The sequence below is a fragment of the Oncorhynchus kisutch genome, linkage group LG20 (assembly GCF_002021735.2).
Source record: "Oncorhynchus kisutch isolate 150728-3 linkage group LG20, Okis_V2, whole genome shotgun sequence".
In the NCBI taxonomy this organism is placed as follows: domain Eukaryota; kingdom Metazoa; phylum Chordata; class Actinopteri; order Salmoniformes; family Salmonidae; genus Oncorhynchus; species Oncorhynchus kisutch.
The window spans coordinates 13494920-13516947 of NC_034193.2; the positions used below are offsets into that span (position 1 = coordinate 13494920).

Below are 22028 nucleotides of genomic sequence, written 5' to 3' on the forward strand. Positions count from 1 at the left end.
CTCTGTCTTCCGTTTACACACAGGTGTAATTAGCACAGGTAGTCCACTCTGTCTTCCGTTTACACACAGGTGTAATTAGCACAGGTAGTCCACTCTGTCTTCCGTTTACACACAGGTGTAATTAGCACAGGTAGTCCACTCTGTCTTCCGTTTACACACAGGTGTAATTAGCACAGGTAGTCCACTCTGTCTTCCGTTTACACACAGGTGTAATTAGCACAGGTAGTCCACTCTGTCTTCCGTTTACACACAGGTGTAATTAGCACAGGTAGTCCACTCTGTCTTCTGTTTACACACAGGTGTAATTAGCACAGGTAGTCCACTCTGTCTTCCGTTTACACACAGGTGTAATTAGCACAGGTAGTCCACTCTGTCTTCCGTTTACACACAGGTGTAATTAGCACAGGTAGTCCACTCTGTCTTCCGTTTACACACAGGTGTAATTAGCACAGGTAGTCCACTCTGTCTTCCGTTTACACACAGGTGTAATTAGCACAGGTAGTCCACTCTGTCTTCCGTTTACACACAGGTGTAATTAGCACAGGTAGTCCACTCTGTCTTCCGTTTACACACAGGTGTAATTAGCACAGGTAGTCCACTCTGTCTTCCGTTTACACACAGGTGTAATTAGCACAGGTAGTCCACTCTGTCTTCCGTTTACACACAGGTGTAATTAGCACAGGTAGTCCACTCTGTCTTCCGTATGTTTTCTGTAAACAAGCACTGTAACATGGAAATATGGCCGTCTGGGAACCCTAATAAAGGTGTGTATTGTGATGAATGGGTTCATTCACACTGTCTACTTGTGCGAATACACTAGAGCATAGCAGCAGTTATGATCAGGGCCATTTAGCATATAGTCGCATGTCTTTGCTACTTGCCTTCGTCCAATGACTGTTATGTGTAATGGTTCTGAGAGTCATGATCAAGGGCTGGGGCTAATAGAGACCTCCTGCAAATAGAAAACATGAAAGATGCAATAGCAGAATTCGCTCCTCCATTTACTGGTTGCTAAAATTCGAATAGTTCCCCTAATTTTAGTTTATGTGACAAAACAAATACATGTCTAGAGAATCATCCAAACCTGTAAAAAGAAAAAAAAATCCGTAACCAAAAATATTGTGTTTTCAGCTGTAAAAGATGCAGAAGTATAAGAAGCAAAAACAAAATTTAAGAGCGGGAAGCATAGAAATAACGTACATAGAACAGATCTACAGCTTCTTAGGCTTGCTTTCAATGAGAATGACAGATCTATAAAACATTTCTATGTGAATTTGGTCAGTTGTACAAAAAGTAAATATTTGCAGCTTTAAATTAAATCGAATCATGGTTTTACCTTTCGCTTACTTACCTATAATGCAGGCATCTTCGGTAGGCATTAAAATCGATTAAACCGTTGATAATCTTGTGTTGCAAGATCTTGTGTTGCAATACTGTCAAAATTACCTAGAAAGTGGTTTACACTAGGTAGCACAGCCACAAAGTAAAATTGGCGATATTATAAAAATGTATGAAAACAATAATGTACTTTTTGGTCTTAATTTAAGGTTAGGTTTAATCATACGGTTATTCGTGCGGTTACGGTTAAGATGTATTTAAATCAGATTTTAAGAAGATAAATTGAAGAAGTGGGTGGGGTTTATTACTTTGTGGCTGTGTTAACGAGTGACGACCCTAGAAAGTTGACGATCATAGGCAATGTTTTCGACAGTGATGGAAAAGCCACTGCGCTGTAGCTGTTGCCAGAAGTAGATATAATTGCGACAGTAGGGGCAGTGTCGAAAGTGTTGTTAGGTAACGTTAGCTTGCTTGATGGAATAGCCGCCCAGCCACACACATTGGATAATGTTCGAATGTGAAGGTCCTTGCAACTCTTTAAAGACATCGATAGCGTGTCCGACATTATATTGTTTCCCATGCTGTTTTTTTTATTGATAAACAATTTCGGGTCAAGGAGCCTGTACGTCAGATGTGATGTCACTATTAGCAGCCTGTCTTTTAGCATTGTGGGACGTGTAATGTAAGCAGCAAACAACGGGGCTTGTTTGTAATGTATGTGTTTTCCAAATAGCAATCTAAACGGGTCGCGCTATAAGTAGTTTAAAGGAAATTCCACATTTCGACATTGCGCGCAAATATAGGTATTGTGTCATCAAAACAGTTTCGGGAGAGCAGTGTGTGTATACGTCTCTCTTGAGGAAGTGGGATGTGGCCAGACTGTATTAATGTTGCCGACCAAGATATGAAACTCATTGTAGCAGTGCTTTTGGAGCCTTGCTACATTTTAAATACTAGGTTAGACTTAGTGCTGAACGCGAGCCCATTTGACGAATTCGATGACACCCCTCGGTGCTCGAAATTGTGTTGGGGGTTGCTCAGATTACCAAACTGATATCAACATGTGAATTAAAGATTACCTATTATTTTATTGAAAGCCATTGAATTGTGAATGTCAACTCAACATCAGATAATGGACTCATCTTTAGCTTTGGGAAGACTGGAAATCAATAGACCCATGGTGAACCTGGGGACTTGTCTCTCCGGCTCGGTGAAGGAGAAGAACGCTCAGGGAGGATCGCAGGCGGCGCACCTGAACGGATGTGTTCCGCTCTCCCATCAGGTGGCGGGTCATAAGTATGGCGTTGATAAAGTAGGTCAGTGACTGGACTTATCAAATGTGTTTTCCTTTCGCCACGGTGCATGTTTATCCACTAGTGAGTGGCGTTTCATTGTGTAATCTTGGTCTGCATGGTGGAATAGCTCTCCTTTGGTTCAATAACAATACTTCAGAAAAGCTGACGGAAGTAGACTACACTGTCTTTCCAGGATAATTTATCTCCAGGACAAGAGTCCTGAGCAAGGAAGCCACTGTTATAGGTTTCATCATGTCAGTCAATAACAGAATAGAGCACCTGCTTGAAACCTTTTGTGTACTTGGGTTGATGCATGTAGTATCAGCTCTCTAACTATTGTAATGTAGGAACTGAAATCCAGGGTTGTAATCATGAGCCAAACAGTAAAAACTAGTTTCTATTGGACAAATTCAGGTAGGTCTCTCCCCGTTTTCGGGGGGGGGGGGGGGGGGGGGGGGGGGGTGTTCTTCATCACTTCTGATCGTCCACTTAGTTATAGCCTAGAGCCTCACCAAGCAAATTGCCAGTGGCTATAACCTAAATCATGAAATAGGCTTTACAAAATCCAATGCTTGAAGTAGACTCCCTTAACTAAAACTGAACTCTCAAGAGTGGGAAGAACCAATGTATTATTTCTGGCCTGGGAGACGGTGACAGAGCACCAGTGTAAATGGGAATTAATCCTGGTTGTCTCTGCTAAGAGCCTTTCAGTTGAATCCTACACTCAGGTGGGAATAGGTGTCACATTTGTATTTAGGTCACATAAGACTCTTGATACAGCTGACCTCTGAGTTGATTAAACGCTGACACTTGGGAGTGTTTATTTCCTACCATTTCACAATTTCAAGCGATTTCAGTTGTAAGATTCAAGCTGTACCCGAGGCAGTCAAACTCTGACATATCTCAGAGAGGAGTGTGGTCCACTTCTTTTTCCAACTCTTATATTATATTAGAGCAGTCTCACACAGTGAGTGTATACTGTCAGACTTTATAGGTTACTGGTGTTCAGGTGTTTTTCTATAAGATCCATAGTTTTATGACTTCATGTAAAACACAAGTTAACCTTTGCACTTCTCAGTTAGGTATTACAGGTGTCCAAATGGCAATCTGTTTGGCCCTGTCTGGGTTTGCAAAGGTACGGTGTATATTACTGTATACATTTTTGTAACTTTCAAATCTGATGAAATCTAGTGGCATTTTTGGGTACTTCAGATTATCCCAGGTGTCTGTAATTATCTCTGGCTCTCTGTGTGGCCTTATCACATGTAAAATAATCAAATAAGATGATTTTAAAATAAACAAATAGAATGACAAAGCTGTAAAACATTATCCTAAATATAAAACATCAACTTAGTGAATAGCAGTGATGTTTAATAAAAGGATATTTCTTGCGGAAACCCTCATCTTTTTTTATTTGACTGTCAATTTGTCTTTGTTGTAAATGTTTTGGCACCAAACTAGTGGCAGTTGTGAATAAAGTCAATAGTTGGAAGAGTGGCAGAGTTAATTCAAAATAATACCATTGTTGATTAGATGCTTTTTTTCCGAATTATGCTCTTTTTCTCTTGAACCATATGGCCTATCCACTGGAAACTCAGACAATATGAATTTATTTAAAAAGGGATTTATGTATAAATGACCTAGATTGCCATAGATTACCTGTTAAAAAGCAACATTACAGAAGATTGTGGTAACATTGGTAAATGACCAGTAGCTTTGCAAACCTAGCCCTGTCTGAATTCTTTAGAAATGTATCCTTCTTTTCTCTCTTGAAATATCTACACATCTAACATGGTTGCACACTTGTGAAAGCTAGGGCCCCCCTCAGCCACATAGGCATGTCTGATAAGTAATTATTTAGTCGGAAGAGGAAGGATGTATTTTTGAATTATTCGAACTAGACCTTTGTGGCAACCAGTACTAGATCTTTACTAAGTGTCAGAATGACCCACAACTTTTGTTACAACAGGCATATTGCAACATCCTGATGGCACAGTACTCAAACAGCTCCAGCCCCCTCCCCGAGGTCCTAGAGAGATGCAGTTCTACAGCAAGGTAACCATCCACGTACTTTGATGCTGGAAAAGATGAAGAAAAATGTGATGTTATCTGAAAGTACAACTATTTTTTACAGTACAGTATTCTCTATGAAATTACTCTCCCTTCTACACGAAGTCCGCAAGATGTCATCCCTTTAATGTCCACAAAATGTTTATGTACTTGGGAACAACATTCCCATGTCAGTTTGAGCAAAGTTTATGTTATGTTCAAGTTGATGTGTTGATTTAAATGAGTTAATAGAAAGTGAGTGAATAGTCCTAAAAACCCCTCCATCTTTCATTCTCCCTGAGTAGCTATTGAGGAAGCCTAGCAGGCAACACTGCACAGTAATGTAGTCCACGTCTTGACTAACTCACTGGGTACGGTCGGCACACTCTCTGCATATAAACCAGTGGGCTATCTGTTTATTGAAGGGCTTCTGAAAGGTGTTTGTCTCGACGTGTCCACTGCGACATTTAGCCAGAGGGTTATGAGGGTTTTTCACCGGAACCCGCTTACTCCCCTATTGTAGGGGACTACATGTCCACACGATGAAATGGTTGCTTTGGAAACACTCTCTTACAGAGGAATCATGTATTAGTAGTTCAACTTGGCTACTTCCACCATCATTTCATGGTAGTGAACTATAAAAGGGAAGGAAAATGATGTTTTTTATTGTACTATGCGTTACTTCTAATGAAAATAAATGAAGAAAAAGTTTTTATTCTCACAGACACCGGACAGTTGCAGTGAAATGTTTTTGTTGTACTGGATCAGCTATAGTATTGTAGCTGGAGTAAATTAGGGTTAAGTGCCTTGCTCATAGGCATACCGGCTGATTTTTCACATTGTCAGCTCGGGTTTTCGACCAGCGACCTTTCGGTTACTGGCCAGGTTACTGGCCAAATGCTCTAACCGCTAGCCTCTAACCGCTGTGCCATGTTGGTTAAACAACACCCTAATCAAATAAGACACTGACATTCCCACATAGAGATGGTGATTAGTTCCGTCACATGAGCTGATTTGCTTCTTCCAGATCTATGCTGAGGACTGTGGCGACCCGTGCCTGTTGGACCTCCAGCGTCACCTCCCTAAATACTTTGGCACCTGGTCCTCGCCTGAATCTCCTAACGGTAAACACCGGTCCATAAGAAATCATTAAACGTCCCTAGGACATTATTTCAGCATTACTTCAACATGTACCAGGGCCTGTATTCATAAAGGAACTCTGAGGAGGAGTGCTAAGGAGTGCTAATCTAGGATCAGGTCCTCCCTGCCCATTAAATCATAAGTCATTTGGATCTAAAAGGCAGAAACTGATCCTAGGACAGCATTCAAAAATACACCGGCAGGAACGCGGTTTTAGCCACTTAGCATTCAGGATTAGACCCACCCGGTGTATAAATGTAAACAATCATGGCAGTGCTTTGCTACTAGAAGTACTGTATGGCTGTATGGCTGCCTCTTCTATCATTCTCGTGGCTAAATGTGTTGATTTTATATTTCTAAATCTCTATTGCCTCTCATGCAATGTTTCTGCGCCCTTTGATGACATCACAGAGCTGTACCTGAAACTGGAGGACGTGACTCGGCGGTTCCAGAAGCCTTGTATTATGGATGTGAAGATCGGCCAGAAAAGCTACGACCCCTACGCCTCCCAAGAGAAGCGGGACCAGCAGATCAAGAAGTACCCTCTCATGGAGGAGATTGGCTTCCTGCTTCTCGGAATGAGGGTGAGTCTTCCTCTTCAGCCTCATGAGTCCCTCCCACTGGGTTGAAAAGGGCTCTCCAACTGCTAATGTCATTTTATTGAGAGGGGCTATATGAGTCCTGGGTGGCAGTACCTTAGGGCTTATTCTGACTGATGAGTCTGTGGAGAGATGTCGTAAAGATATTTCTACTTTTCAATTTAAAGTACAGCTTGGCAACTCAGCATTCTTGCTCGGCAGCAATATTTACAGTAAATATCACAGTAGCCATTAGCATCCTTTAACAAACTATTAATCAACTATGTGAGCAATTTCTCATGTAACCAAGTTACACTCCTGAATAATGCAACTATTCACAAGTATGTGCAGACAATTGAGGGTTTATTTTCTCAAGACAATGGCACATAAAGCATTGCTGGGCTGGCTAACAACATATGCTTCATCAAGTAGCCTATCAAAAATGAATGAATACCGCTCATACAAATATAGAAGTTGTTTATTATACAGCGCTAGATAGAAAGCTAAACAAATTCATTTCTGTATCTTCATCATATCATAAATCATTGGCTACTAGTTAATGATGAGCTACTTTAGTGTATTAAAGTTACCTTAGGACAAACCTGGCATCCACTGATCAATATCATGCAAATCCTTACATGAGCTTAACATTGTTAGTTCACTGGGGAGTTCCTGATTGCTGTTCCAGCTTTCTGTTTCTGCTTGCTGTTGAATGACCGTGTTCTGAGATTCCCATAAAGCTTCGGGCAACAATTTCAGAGTAACCTCCTATTAGATAATCATTAGTATTGACTTGGCATTAGTAACCATTAAGACTGTAACGGTAGGGTAAGGGCAGAATGTGAGGTTGTTTCTGTATGAAGGGTTGTTTAGTTCTGATTTCCACTGTGTTCATTATATCAATCGTTTATTTCTGTCAAGGTTGAAAAATTAAGTTTAAAGAAAAACTGAGAGCTTTTGCCAGAGCTCAACTCCATTGACACTAAACACAGAGCTCAACTCCATTGACACTAAACAAACATATGAACACAACACGTAAATTGTTAGTCCCATGTTTCATGAGCTGAAATAAAAGATCCCAGAAATGGATGGATTCAAAAAGCTTGTCGTGTGGGCGAGCGGTTTGCTGATGTCAACGTTGTGAACCGTGCCACGTGGTGGCGGTGGGGTTATGGTATGGGTAGGCATAAGCTTAACAAACACAATTGCATTTTATCAATGGCAATTTGAATACACAGAGATACCGTGACGAGATCCTGAGGCCCGTTGTTGTGCCAGTCATCCGCCTCCCATCGCCTCATGTTTCAGCATGAGAATGCACTGCCCCATGTCACAAGGATCTGTACACAATTCCTGGAAGCTGAAATTGTCCCAGATTTTCCATGGCCTGCATACTCACCAGAATTGTTGCATTTATACTTTTGTTCAGTATAGTTGCAAAACCAGCTAAATTAGTATTGAACAATTTAGTTTTTTATTTAATTTTAACCAGGTAGGCCAGTTGAGAACAAGTTCTCATTTACAACTGTGACCTGGCCAAGATAAAGCAAAGCAGTGTGACAACAAAACATCAGAGTTACACATAAACAATACAATCAATAACACAGTAGAACAATCTATGTCGTGTTTGCAATTGTAGAAGATTAGGGCGGTAAGGCAATATAGAGGTGAAATCATTACAATATGGGGATGAGGTAGTTGGGTGTGCTATTTACAGATTGGCTGTGTACAGGTACAGTGATCGGTAAGCTGCTCTGACAGCTGATGCTTAAAGTTAGAGAGGGAGATATGTCAGACGAGTTGTTTTCCGTTAATATGGTAATCGCAGGAACACAATGACAATACTTCCAAGGGTGTTTACCAGGTGTTGACACACCTGCCTGGGCAGCCGAACCAGAGTGGCAGGATTAGAGACTGGAAGGATAATTTAGGTGCATTTGTTATTGCTATTTTATTAGGATCACAATTATCTGTTTCAAAAACAGCAGCTACTCTTAAAAAGATCTTAAAAAGATGAGAGGCCTGTAATTTTCATCATAGGTACACTTCAACTATGACAGACAAAATGAGAAAAAAAATCCAGAAAATCACATTGTAGGATTTTTTATGAATTTATTTGCAAATTATGGTGGAAAATAAGTATTTGGTCAATATCAAAAGTTTATCTCAATACTTTGTTATATACCCTTTGTTGGCAATGACAGAGGTCAAATGTTTTCACAAAAGTCTTCACTGGTATTTTGGCCCATTCCTCCATGCAGATCTCCTCTAGAGCAGTGATGTTTTGGGGCTGTTGCTGGGCAACATTGACTTTCAACTCCCTCCAAAGATTTTCTATGGGGTTGAGATCTGGAGACTGGCTAGGCCACTCCAGGACCTTGAAATGCTTCTCACTCCTTCGTTGCCTGGGCGGTGTGTTTGGGATCATTGTCATGCTGAAAGAGCCAGCCACGTTTCCTCTTCAATGCCCTTGCTGATGGAAGGAGGTTTTCACTCAAAATCTCACAAGACATGGCCCCATTCATTCTTTCCTTTACACGGATCAGTCGTCCTGGTCCCTTTGCAGAAAAACAGCCCCAAAGCATGATGTTTCCACCCCCATGCTTCACAGTAGGTATGGTGTTCTTTGGATGCAACTCAGCATTCTTTGTCCTCCAAATACAACGAGTTGAGTTTTTACCAAAACGTTCTATTTTGGTTTGATCTGACCATATGACATTCTTCCAATCTTCTTCTGGATCATCCAAATGCTCTCTAGCAAACTTCAGACGGGCCTGGACATGTACTGGCTTAAGCAGGGGGACACGTCTGGCACTGCAGGATTTGAGTCCCTGGCGGCGTAGTGTGTTACTGATGGTAGGCTTTGTTACTTTGGTCCCAGCTCTCTGCAGGTCATTCACTAGCTCCCCCCGTGTGGTTCTGGGATTTTTGCTCACCAGATCATTTTGACCCCACGGGGTGAGATCTTGTGTGGAGCCCCAGATCGAGGGAGATTATCAGTGGTCTTGTATGTCTTCCATTTCCTAATAATTGCTCCCACAGTTGATTTCTTCAAATCAAGCTGCTTACCTATTGCAGATTCAGTCTTCCCAGCCTGGTGCAGGTCTACAATTTTGTTTCTGGTGTCCTTTGACAGCTCTTTGCTCTTGGCCATAGTGGAGTTTGGAGTGTGACTGTTTGAGGTTGTGGACAGGTGTCTTTTATACTCATAACAAGTTCAAACAGGTGCCATCAATACAGGTAACGAGTGGAGGACAGAGGAGCCTCTTAAAGAAGAAGTTACAGATCTGTGAGAGCCAGAAATCTTGCTTGTTTGTAGGTGACCAAATACTTATTTTCCACCATAATTTGCAAATAAATTCATAAAAAATCCTACAATGTGATTTTCTGGATTTTTTTTCTCTCATTTTGTCTGTCATAGTTGAAGTGTACCTATGATGAAAATTACAGGCCTCTCTCATCTTTTTAAGTGGGAGAACTTGCACAATTGGTGGCTGACAATACTTTTTTGCCCCACTGTATGCACTCACCACTTTTCTGTTTGTAATTTTCTTTGCATTTCACTTCACCAATTTGGACTATATCATTTATGTATATTACAATGAATCCAAATAAAAATCATTTTAAATTACAGGTTGTAATGCAACAATATAGGAAAAATGCCAAAGAGGATGAATACTTTTGCAAGGCACTGTACCCATAACATGATGCAGTCACCACTTTGCTTGAAAATATGGAGAGTGGTACTCGGTAATAGGTTGTATTGGATTTTCCCACTCTTTGTATTTAGGACTAAATGAATTGCTTTGCCACATTGTGTGCAGTATTACTTTAGTGCCTTGTTGCAAACATGTTTTGGATATGTTTTATTCTGTTCAGGCTTCCTTCTTTTCACTCTGTGAATTAGGTTAGTATTGTGGAGTAATAACTACAATGTTTTTGATCCATCCTCAGTTTTCTCCTTTCAATTTGGAGATTTTGGCAATGAGGCCTTTTATGTACTTCCTCACCCAGTCACTGCAAAGATACAAGCGTTCTTCCTAACTCAGTTGCCGTAGAGGAAGGAAACTGCCAGGGACCTAACCATGAGGCAAATGGTGACTTTAAAACAGTTAGTTTGCCAAAATCCCAAAGTATCCTGTTAATGAGGCCCTTTATCTACTCCCCCAGAGTCAAATGAACTTGTGGATACCATTTGTCTCCGTCTAGTATGAAGGACGTTTGAGGTAGTTTCATGAGCCAATGCTAACTAGCGTTAGCACAATGATTGGACGTCTATGGGTATCTGCTAGCATCCCAAAGTTGCTAGCATCCATTTTAGTATCCATTTTAAACTCTGTTTTAAAGTCATCATTGGCCTCATAGTTAAATCCCTGAGTGGTTTCTTTCCTCTCCGGTAACTGAGTTAGGAAGGACGCCTGTATCTTTGCAGTGACTGGGTGGATTGATACACCATCCAAAGTGTAAATCATAACTTTACCATGCTGAAAGGGATATTCAATGTCTGCCTATTTTATTTTTACCCATCTACCAGTAGGTGCTTTTTTTTACGATGCATTGGAAAATCTCCCTGGTCTTTGTGGTTGATTCTGTTTGAAATTCACTGCTCGACTGAGGGGCCGTACAATTATCTGAATGTGTGGGGTACAGAGATGAGGTAGTCATTCAAAAATGACTATTTGTGTGTGTTGTTATGTATGCTACACTGTTGGAACTAGGAACATAAGCATTTCTCTGCACCTGCGATTAACCTCTGCAAAATATGTGTACGCGACCAATAAAATTTGATTTTCATTTGATTGTTGTGTTTTTAGTGGACTAAGTATAGAGCAGCTTCCAGTCTTTGGCATCTGTTAAACTCTAAACATACATTTTCTTAAACTTTGTTAAACGATCAAATTCCATTCGCAAGGATTTCAATACAGCGAATACATGGAGGTCAGTAATAGGAATCCTCCATCCATCAGTAGAACAGCATGGAGCTAGCTTCTGACTGATCTCAGATCTGTTGACTAGGACCTCTCCTTTTATCCCAGTCACCATTATGCCGTCCTCTCCTCTGGCTTTTCCTCACAGATCTCTGAGGGTCATGGTGGTAACATGATAACTGGTCTTCTCCGCCAGTCCCACGCTGTGGAGTATAAACAGTGAGCATGCTTCAGTTAGGCTACATGGTCTGTTTGTCTCATTGGAATACGAACTGTACAGCACAAATTCTATTCGACCAGCAAATAAATGATACGGTGATGTTGAGGACCACCGGTTTAGTTTTCACTTCAGGAGTATATATATATTTCTAGTTATGGCCTAGGATCTGCACTAAGCTCAGCCATACCATGCTGTTTGTCTACTCACCCACCTCACCACTCATCTTACTAGTTAACATGGTGTGTTTCTCAGTTATGTATAATGTCATCTTGGAATGCTCTGCCACCAGAGGTTACTCAGGCAAAAAACAAGTTTAGCTTTAAAAAAACTAAAAAACATTTAAACATCTTGTACCTCTTTGTAAAGATCCAATTTAACTGTATATAAGAATATGTATCAGTCTGTAAATTATTTTTGTCGTCTGTTTTTCCAATATATGACTCTTATGACCTTTTTTTCATGTTAAAATTATATATTATTATTTATTGTCCTTGTCTATGACTGTTCTGTACTTTGTCATATGTTTGTATGTTTTATGTGGACCCCAGGAAGAGTAGCTGCTGCATGTGCAGTAGCTAATGGGGATCCTAATGAACTAAACTAGTAAGTGAATAAGATCCATTATAAACTGGGTGGTTTGAGCCCTGAATGCTGATTTAGCTGAAAGCCATGGTATCTCAGACCATATACCATGGGTATGACAAAACATGTATTGTTACTGCTCTAACTATGTTGGTAACCAGTATATAATGGCAATAAGGCACCTCGGGGGCTTGTGGTATATGGCCAATATACCACGGCTAAGGATTGTATCCAGGCACTCTGTTGTCGTCCTTAAGAACAACCCTTAGCCATGGTATATTGGCCATATACCACACCCCCCCAGGCCTAATTTTTATTTATTTATTTATTTCACCTTTATTTAACCAGGTAGGCAAGTTGAGAACAAGTTCTCATTTACAATTGCGACCTGGCCAAGATAAAGCAAAGCAGTTCGACACATACAACGACACAGAGTTACACATGGAGTAAAACAAACATACAGTCAATAATACAGTATAAACAAGTCTATATAGGATGTGAGCAAATGAGGTGAGATAAGGGAGGTAAAGGCAAAAAAAGGCCATGGTGGCGAAGTAAATACAATATAGCAAGTAAAACACTGGAATGGTAGATTTGCAATGGAAGAATGTGCAAAGTAGAAATAAAAATAATGGGGTGCAAAGGAGCAAAATAAATAAATAAAATACAATAGGGAAAGAGGTAGTTGTTTGGGCTAAATTATAGGTGGGCTATGTACAGGTGCAGTAATCTGTGAGCTGCTCTGACAGTTGGTGCTTAAAGCTAGTGAGGGAGATAAGTGTTTCCAGTTTCAGAGATTTTTGTAGTTCGTTCCAGTCATTGGCAGCAGAGAACTGGAAGGAGAGGCGGCCAAAGAAAGAATTGGTTTTGGGGGTGACTAGAGAGATATACCTGCTGGAGCGTGTGCTACAGGTGGGAGATGCTATGGTGACCAGCGAGCTGAGATAAGGGGGGACTTTACCTAGCAGGGTCTTGTAGATGACATGGAGCCAGTGGGTTTGGTGACGAGTATGAAGCGAGGGCCAGCCAACGAGAGCGTACAGGTCGCAATGGTGGGTAGTATATGGGGCTTTGGTGACAAAACGGATTGCACTGTTATAGACTGCATCCAATTTGTTGAGTAGGGTATTGGAGGCTATTTTGTAAATGACATCGCCAAAGTCGAGGATTGGTAGGATGGTCAGTTTTACAAGGGTATGTTTGGCAGCATGAGTGAAGGATGCTTTGTTGCGAAATAGGAAGCCAATTCTAGATTTAACTTTGGATTGGAGATGTTTGATATGGGTCTGGAAGGAGAGTTTACAGTCTAACCAGACACCTAAGTATTTGTAGTTGTCCACGTATTCTAAGTCAGAGCCGTCCAGAGTAGTGATGTTGGACAGGCGGGTAGGTGCAGGTAGCGATCGGTTGAAGAGCATACATTTAGTTTTACTTGTATTTAAGAGCAATTGGAGGCCACGGAAGGAGAGTTGTATGGCATTGAAGCTTGCCTGGAGGGTTGTTAACACAGTGTCCAAAGAAGGGCCAGAAGTATACAGAATGGTGTCGTCTGCGTAGAGGTGGATCAGAGACTCACCAGCAGCAAGAGCGACCTCATTGATGTATACAGAGAAGAGAGTCGGTCCAAGAATTGAACCCTGTGGCACCCCCATAGAGACTGCCAGAGGTCCAGACAGCAGACCCTCCGATTTGACACACTGAACTCTATCAGAGAAGTAGTTGGTGAACCAGGCGAGGCAATCATTTGAGAAACCAAGGCTGTCGAGTCTGCCGATGAGGATGTGGTGATTGACAGAGTCGAAAGCCTTGGCCAGATCAATGAATATGGCTGCACAGTAATGTTTCTTATCGATGGCGGTTAAGATATCGTTTAGGACCTTGAGCGTGGCTGAGGTGCACCCATGACCAGCTCTGAAACCAGATTGCATAGCAGCGAATGTATGGTGAGATTCGAAATGGTCGGTAATCTGTTTGTTGACTTGGCTTTCGAAGACCTTAGAAAGGCCTAGGCTTTGTAAGAATGCATACCTCCTGCAGTACGAGTCATTCACTGACATACTCTGTAGTCAATGAGCATCTGAGGAGCAGGGTTTGTAGTTTTCCCAGGGGGGGGGGGGGGGACAAAGGCTTTTTGGCTCGGAGCATGGAAAAATCTGCTTGTCTGCAGTGTGTGACCACAGGGTGATGAGACTCATTACTGATAATGATGTTCCTGATTGCAGTGATAGAGGCAGGAATCCCTCTGGTAAATAGTTCTGCTCCTCTCAGCATGGACATGGAATTAATGTGTCCTCAGACTGAGTTCTACTCGCTTTGCTATTAATATCACAGAAACAAGTACTGTACATTATGTCACATTACAGTGGGGTCTGGAATTAGAGGATCCCTTGATAAAGATGAGCAAAAAGACTAAATACAAATACTGAGCTATATAGTATGCTCAAAAACATTTACAATTATTTGATGCTAATACAATTGTTCAGAATAAGAGATTTTGTTTAACAAGTAATGCAAAATATATATATATATATTTTTTTAAATATAGATATATGCAAATGTAGCAAATCCATCAATGATTTGTTTTTGTAAAATAAAATCATCATTGTATTTTTTTGCTCATCTTTTTTTTAAGAGATCCAATAATTCCTGCCCCCCTGTATGTGTGTGTTGTTTTGAGCAGTTTGTGTTTATATACATAATTTCTCCAGCAGAGGGCATATTCCACCCGTGATTCTATCATGGAGAGGCCACATTGAGTTGAACGTTTATATAGAGACTCATCTCCTTTCGAAGTTGTGCAGCTTTGCTTTTTAGTGAAACTGCATCTGTTTCTTCCTGTTAATGTTAATTCTTCTATTTTTCTAACCCTCCAGGTGTACAAGGTCAACTCTGACGAATATCACTCGTATGATCAACATTACGGGCGAGGCCTTCTCAAGGACACCATCAAAGATGGTGAGCTCGTAAAACAATAAGGCTCCTGTCACAAAATACACGTGATATCCTTCTTTCTATATCAACAGGCGGCCCGCGGGGCAAATTCAGGCACGTGTGTGATTTTAATTTGGGCACTAAGTAAAAATAAAAAAAGTGTATGTATGTGTGTATATTTATATATATTTTATACATATTTTTTATATATACACACACACACACACAGTACCAGTCAAAAGTTTGGACACACCTACTCAGTCAAGGGGTTTTCTTTATTTTTACTCTTTTCTACATTTTAGAATAATAGTGAAGACAAACTATGAAATAACACATATGGAGTCATGTAGTAACCAAAAAAGTTTTAAACAAATCAATATATATTTTAGATTCTTCAAAGTAGCCACCCTTTGCCTTGATGACAGCTTGGCATTCTCTCAGCCAGCTTCATGAGGAATGCTTTTCCAACAGTCTTGAAGGAGTTCCCACATGCTGAGCACTTGTTGGCTGCTTTTCCTTCACTCTGCGGTCCAACTCATCCCAAATCATTTGGGTTGAGGTCAGGTGATTTGTGGATGCCAGGTCATCTGATGCAGCACTCAATCACTCTCTCTCTCTTGGTTAAATAGCCCTTACACAGCCTGGAGGTGTGTTGGGTCATTGTCCTGTTGAAAAACAAATGATAGTCCCACTAAGTTCAAATCAGATGGGATGGTGTGTCACTGCAGAATGCTGTGGTAGCCATGCTGGTTAAGTGTGCATTGAATTCTAAGTCAATCAGACAGTGTCACCAGCAAAGCACCATCACACCTCCTTCATGCTTCACGGTAGGAACCACACATGTGGCGACCATCCGTTCACCTACTCCGCGTCTCACAAAGACACAGCGGTTGAAACTATAAACTATCAGACCAAAGGACAGATTTCCACCGGTCTATTGTCCATTGCTTGCGTTTCTTGGCACAAGCAAGTCTCTTCTTCTTATTGGTATCCTGTAGTTGTGGTTTCTTTGCAGCAGTTCGACCATGACGGCCTGATTCATGCACTCTCCTCTGAACAGGGGATGTGTCTGTTACTTGAACTTTGTGAAGCATTTATTTGGGCTGCAATTTCTGAGGCTGGTAACTAATGAACTTATTCTCTGCAGCAGAGGTAACTCTGGGTCTTCCTTTCCTGTGGCGATCCTCATGAGAGCCAGTTTATCATAGCTTGATGGTGGAGGATCCTTGATGGTTTTTGCGACTGCACTTGAAGAAACTTTCAAAGTTCTTGACAATTTCCAGATTGACTGACCTTCATGTCTTAAAGTAATGATGGCCTGTCATTTCTCTTTGCTTATTTGAACTGTTCTTGCCATAATATGGACTTGGCCTTTTACCAAATAGGGCTATCTTCTGTATACCACTCCTACCATGTCACAACACAACTGATTGGCTCAAACGCATTAAGAAGGAAAGAAATTCCACAAATGAACTTTTAACAAGGCACACCTGTTAATTGAATTGCATTCCAGGTGACTCCTTCATGAAGCTGGTTGAGAGAATGCCAAGTGTGCAAAGCTGTCATCAAGGCAAAGGGTGGTTTGAAGAATCTCAAATATATCAAATATATTTTGATTTAACAGTTTTTTTTTGTTGCTACATGTTTCCATATGTCATTTCAAAGCTTTTCTGTATTTTATTCTACAATGTAGAAAATAGTGAAAATAAATCAAACCCGTTGAATGAGTAGGTGTGTCCAAAGGTTTGACTGGTTCTGCATATCATTTTCCTTGTCAGACATAAGACTGTAAAATCACCAGGAAATCAGCTCAGTGATTTTAATTGAGGAAATCTGTTCCCAAGTATTCCCACACTTAGTTGGAGGCATATGTGATCGTATCCCAATGTAATCAAGGTTTGTAATGATTCTGTTTTTGTCTAATACTATGTCTGTTTGCGATTCTTGCGGTCAATGTTCAGTGTACTATTTATTTTAAAACCATGCTCTGGCCCCCCGATCATCCGCTCAAAAAATTGTCCAACAGTTAAATGTAATTGGAGACACCTGGTGTAGGTTGTAGTCACTAGCTAAACTTGCTCTCAATTGAGAAAAAGCTTCAGCCATCGTCTATTTCTTATCAGTAAACATTGGATTCCTCAACAACAACAATTTCCTTTCCCGTTCCTCTCCCAGGTTTATCCAAATTCTTCTCTAATGGGAGGAGTCTGAGAAAAGATGCCATTGCTGCCAGTATCCTGAAGGTCCAGAACATCCTGCGATGGTTCGAGTGCCAGAGCCAGTTAACCTTCTACGCCAGCTCTCTGTTGTTTGTATACGAGGGCCTGCCCCCTCCCAGCCCTGAGGGCCATGTCTTCAGGGCCCCCCCAGAGAAGTCTGCCGCTGATGCCTGCTGCGAGCCCAATGAAGAAGTGTTGGAATACAACAACAACATCCAGGTTGCCATGCCGCTTGACTACAGCCTGTCCACCATGTATGCCATGTACAAGAAGGGCTGCACCCGGGGTCACCATGGCAATGCCACCGGAGCCATCACGACAGGCCCCAACCCCCAGGAGGACAACAGCACGTGGAAGTGCTCAGGTCTGGTGTCAGCAGCACAACCCAATGGCAACGGTATCAAAGCCCAACTGGAAGAGGCTGGGGTGGGGGAGGGAGGCCGGGGGGAACCGCATCCAGAGCAGAGGGCCAGCGAAGTGGAGGTGAGGATGATTGACTTTGCCCACGTCTTCTCCAGTGAGAGCCAGGACCAAGGCTACATCTATGGCCTGAAACACTTGCTGGAGGTGCTGCAGCAGATCCTCCACCAATAACCTTCCCTCTTCAGTGGTGTCTCTGCCTGTCCATTGGTTAAGTGTACCCATCTGTGTTTTACTGTGTGAATGGAGGAGTTGTAGCGCCCCCAGTCTCTCTTCCCCTCGCCCTGTGACTCTGCACTATATGCACTATATCGATGAAGTCATTTCTCCATAACTCTTTGTCCGATGTGCTTCTTGATTTTTAACCACTGTTAACAGGTATCTAACTCAGGTAAATGACTGTAACCTTTACTCACAGGATCATCTCTAAAGAGTACCCTTGATTTGTTGGCTTGCCGATCATATGTTCTATGTTTTTATATCATTTTGCTCAAGTCTTCTTTTCAGATCTCAGATTTCACATCCTTTTGTCTTTAATTTTCCCAGAACATTGACAGAATGATGAACATTTTATCCAAGTTATTATACTCATACAGTACAGATTAAGTACTTTTAGCATTGCTGTTCTCTATATATTTTGCTGACAAATTGCCTGTTCTTCTTAAAACCAGTGTCCTTGCAGTGCTACTTTTTAAATGATGTTACCCAGAACAAACAAGAAAAAAACAGAAGAAAAAAAAATCTTGCATAATTGCATCAGATGGTCATTTAGGTTCTGGGAGGAGATGTTAAGAGAAAGATACTAATGTGACTTGTGAGGCACCCCCCCACCCACACACACACACACACACACACACACACACACACACACACAAAAAATGGAAACTCTGCAAGTTTCAGGCAAGTCTATGGGCCAAATGTCCCTTTCCCTTCTGCAATTTGAAAGATGCGAGCACCTGCGAAATGGTGATTTGTCCAAGTGAGAAATCAGTGTACCAGAACAAAGCTCCTCGTTAGTCGTCACATCCCACATCTGTCCACGACAGATTAAGATGACATGGATTGTCCTCCCTCTGCCCACTTGACACTGTGTCGTGGTCTGTTTTAATTGTAAAGAAATGCAATACGCTACTCGGATAATGAACTAACAAACTGACCAGAGAGAGATTGAGTTTGTTGATCTAGTGATTCATGTTAGAATGCAAAAGTACAGGTGGTTTTCGGAGAGAGGGCAAGGTGTGGCTAGTGTCCTAAACTTGAAGACCTGGAAGTGAATTAGATCCTTGTGGTGTTGTCAGTGCCCTGACAGTGCTTCCACAGTGTGATCTCCCTATCAAGATTGTGTCTTTTTTTTTTTTTGGGTGAAGAGAAATGTTTTCCATTTGCTTCTTCTTAACCATGATAGCTATAGAATGTCTATGATTAAAATTTTTTAACAAAGATATGCATATATTTTCAAAGATATGCAGACAATGCTCCATTTCTGTGTTTGATTTGAAACTAATACCAAAAGACACAAAATAATTTGGGATGACACTCTAAACTTGACAATTTAGTACATATTTGAAATGGTAAAGAGGAAGAACCTTTATGAGAAATGTTTACAGTCTTTTGAAGATATTTCACGGTTGTTATCACTGACTTGTTTCTTTTTACTCCATGTTCATTTCAGACATTTATCATTCTGGCAGCTTTTACATTGTTACATTTACTCATAATGTCTTGTTATTGTTCTAACTCCTTAGCAAGCGACCAGCTTCAGCATTTTGCACCCGGGCATTGTTTGTTTTAGCAAAATTCTCTAAATTGTAGATACTGATTCACATTACAGTAACTCTCATCTTCATGAAGTACTCATAAACAACCTATAAGCACTTTAAATTCAACATGTCATAACATATAGGCTTATGCTAATTTCGTGTTTATAGATGTGCTATGAGTGGTCTGTGTATATGGAAGTACAGTAGTGCAAATCGTTCCAGAATAAGGTACCTCTGAGATGGTTGTTTACAGTTGACATCCTCTGCAGCTCCTTTAGACGTTGTGGTTGTGATGCATTTTACTCTGTACGAGGACTGTACATTACATCTTGGTACAGTCAATTATGAGTTGTTCTACAATGATCTGTGATCTTGTTTACACACCAGTTCTATTTTAAGGGTAAACCTGTGTCTTTTGAATAGTTAACGGACAGGAAGTTAACAAATGTTTGTTTTGTATTTGCTTAAGTCTGCTGTTGTTTCTTTTTTTTGTTTTGTTCAATAATGCACTGAAAAACACATGAATATCGCCAATGTATAACATCTGTTCCTTTGCTGTGAACTAACCAATGACTTTCCCTGTGTGGAAAAGTGGTGTAAGTTGTTTTCTATAATACCTGATAGAAATGTGGCAAGACTGGATTTTGTCTTTAGACTTCAGCCAATCAGAAGTGAGAATGTTGTTGTCAATTTCTCTGTTTTGCAAACACTTAAACCTTTCTTTTTTTTGTTGCAAACTCTAGCTTAGTAATCAAATATTTGATTAGTGGAATCTGATTATTTTCCAGCTTGTAATTATTGTTCTGGACCCTTATTTACAAAGAGTCTCAGTGTGCTGATATTGGATCAGTTTTGCCTAAGATTTGCATAATGAATAACATATGGACAGGGGGGGGGGGGCTGGTCCTAGATCAGCACTCCTACTGAGACACTTTGTAAATACGAGCCCTGGGTTTCATGCTTCTTCCTGTGGTCTGGAATAATATGCATTAGTGTCGGTGCTGTCATAATGTTCTCTATGGAAATACCCCATGTATCCTCTCCTCCTCATTGACTCTGCTGTCTGTCCGTCCTGAGGGAAAGTCGATCAGTTCTGACGTATACAGTAACATGAAATGCAGGGGAAATGATGACGTATCTGCTGTTTCTCTCATATCGGATTGAAATTGATGACTAATTACTACTTTTGTAAATGACCTATATTAATATGTATTATATGTAGATGGATTCAATAATGGCTGTATATTTGGCAGATGAATATTATTACCAATAAAATGTATTCCCAATGAACATCTGGTTGTTTTACCTTGTAGTCTTTGAATCAATGCATTTTCTCCTCACTCCCATTTTTCATTTATGTGCAGATGAAATAAAGACATGACTTACAGTATAACGCTGAAAAGAGTTGTTGACAAGAGCCTCAGGTTTTGTCGCGTCACTAGCTCATCTAGCCCATTTTTAGTTACTGATCTCACCTTGTCCTCTCTATAGCTACCATATCTCAATGTAGCACTTCTGTGGTTTCAGCACCATTAAAATATATATATTTTAAAAGACATGCAGTTACATGAATGAGCCAGTATACAACAGGGCTGTGAATGTGACAGAGGTAGCCTACCGCCTGAGGAGTTGGTACTACTGAAGGCTTCGTAGTATTGCAGCATGTTGGGGGCCCAGAGGTGTGTCATGTTTCCTTTCAACAGCCTGGTGTCTTTCCACTGGGGGTTAAGGAGAACGACGGGAGGATAGAAGGAGAGACCTTCAACAGCATCTGGCTCTTAGCCCTGGGAGGACAGGAGTGACACACGGCCTGCTTGATGTCACCACAGTCCCGCCACACGGCACGCAACCCCAGAGCAATGACAAGATCTCTCTCTCTCTGTTCACTGAGCAGAGATGTACCAGTCCAAGACACATTATGCTTGGAAGTCAGGCGCTGCCAGAACAGACAGCACAGACAGTAAGACTGTTTGAGGTAGAATAGTTGAACCCAATGGTTGTAACAGGCAATACTGTGGCTCATAGTCATCAAGACATGATTTGAAATGGATTCTCACAGATGAGTTGGTCTGAAATGCATCAGGAAACACCGGAGAGCTGTGGAGGAGCGTTGTGGTGAGATGACTTGTGTGGACCGGGCCTGTGGCTGATGCTGCTGCCCATATGGTCACCGTCTGCAGGTTCTGCCTGCCTGCCTGCTGAGATTTAGCTATTTATGAGGAGCAGAGATTAAGATTAATATTTCACCTTACCACAGTTTCATTTGGCCTTCGATGCTCGTGGGCACGTCACATTGTATCATGTGTCAAAAACGGACAACGTTGACATATTGAAAACGGATAAGAGTCACATAAGAGTCACATAAGAGTAAGCTAAAATACAGTTGCTATGTAATATTTTTGAATCTGTTTATTGTTCATTTTGGTGGCGCTGCAATGTACATTTTCCACATGAAGTCAGCTATTGTTCTTTAATTCCCCCGCAAGGTGTTTGATCATTAGATTTACGCATCAAAACATTTCATCAGTTTATGTTGCTGTAGGCGGCCTTGAATGGCATTGCATCATA

At 41.1% G+C, this 22028-nt stretch overlaps 1 protein-coding gene across 1 annotated transcript; it reads left to right on the forward strand.

The window, feature by feature from the left end:
* The first annotated feature begins 1750 nt into the window (after positions 1-1750).
* Positions 1751-20752, forward strand: LOC109865790 (inositol polyphosphate multikinase-like). Its single transcript, XM_020454233.2, has 6 exons — positions 1751-2654; positions 4603-4688; positions 5710-5806; positions 6234-6406; positions 15004-15085; positions 17237-20752. Exons 1-6 carry the CDS (start codon positions 2450-2452, stop codon positions 17872-17874), a joined length of 1281 nt encoding a protein of 426 aa, XP_020309822.1. The 5' UTR covers positions 1751-2449; the 3' UTR covers positions 17875-20752.
* Positions 20753-22028: the final 1276 nt, after the last annotated feature.

Excerpts from the sequence above, each read along its gene's own strand:
- LOC109865790 (XM_020454233.2), top strand. The coding sequence starts at position 2,450 with ATGTCAACTCAACATCAGATAATGGACTCATCTTTAGCTTTGGGAAGA. Across the intron at positions 4,689-5,709 it reads AGATGCAGTTCTACAGCAAG|ATCTATGCTGAGGACTGTGG; the intron begins GTAACCATCCAC and ends TGCTTCTTCCAG. Across the intron at positions 5,807-6,233 it reads CTCGCCTGAATCTCCTAACG|AGCTGTACCTGAAACTGGAG; the intron begins GTAAACACCGGT and ends ATGACATCACAG.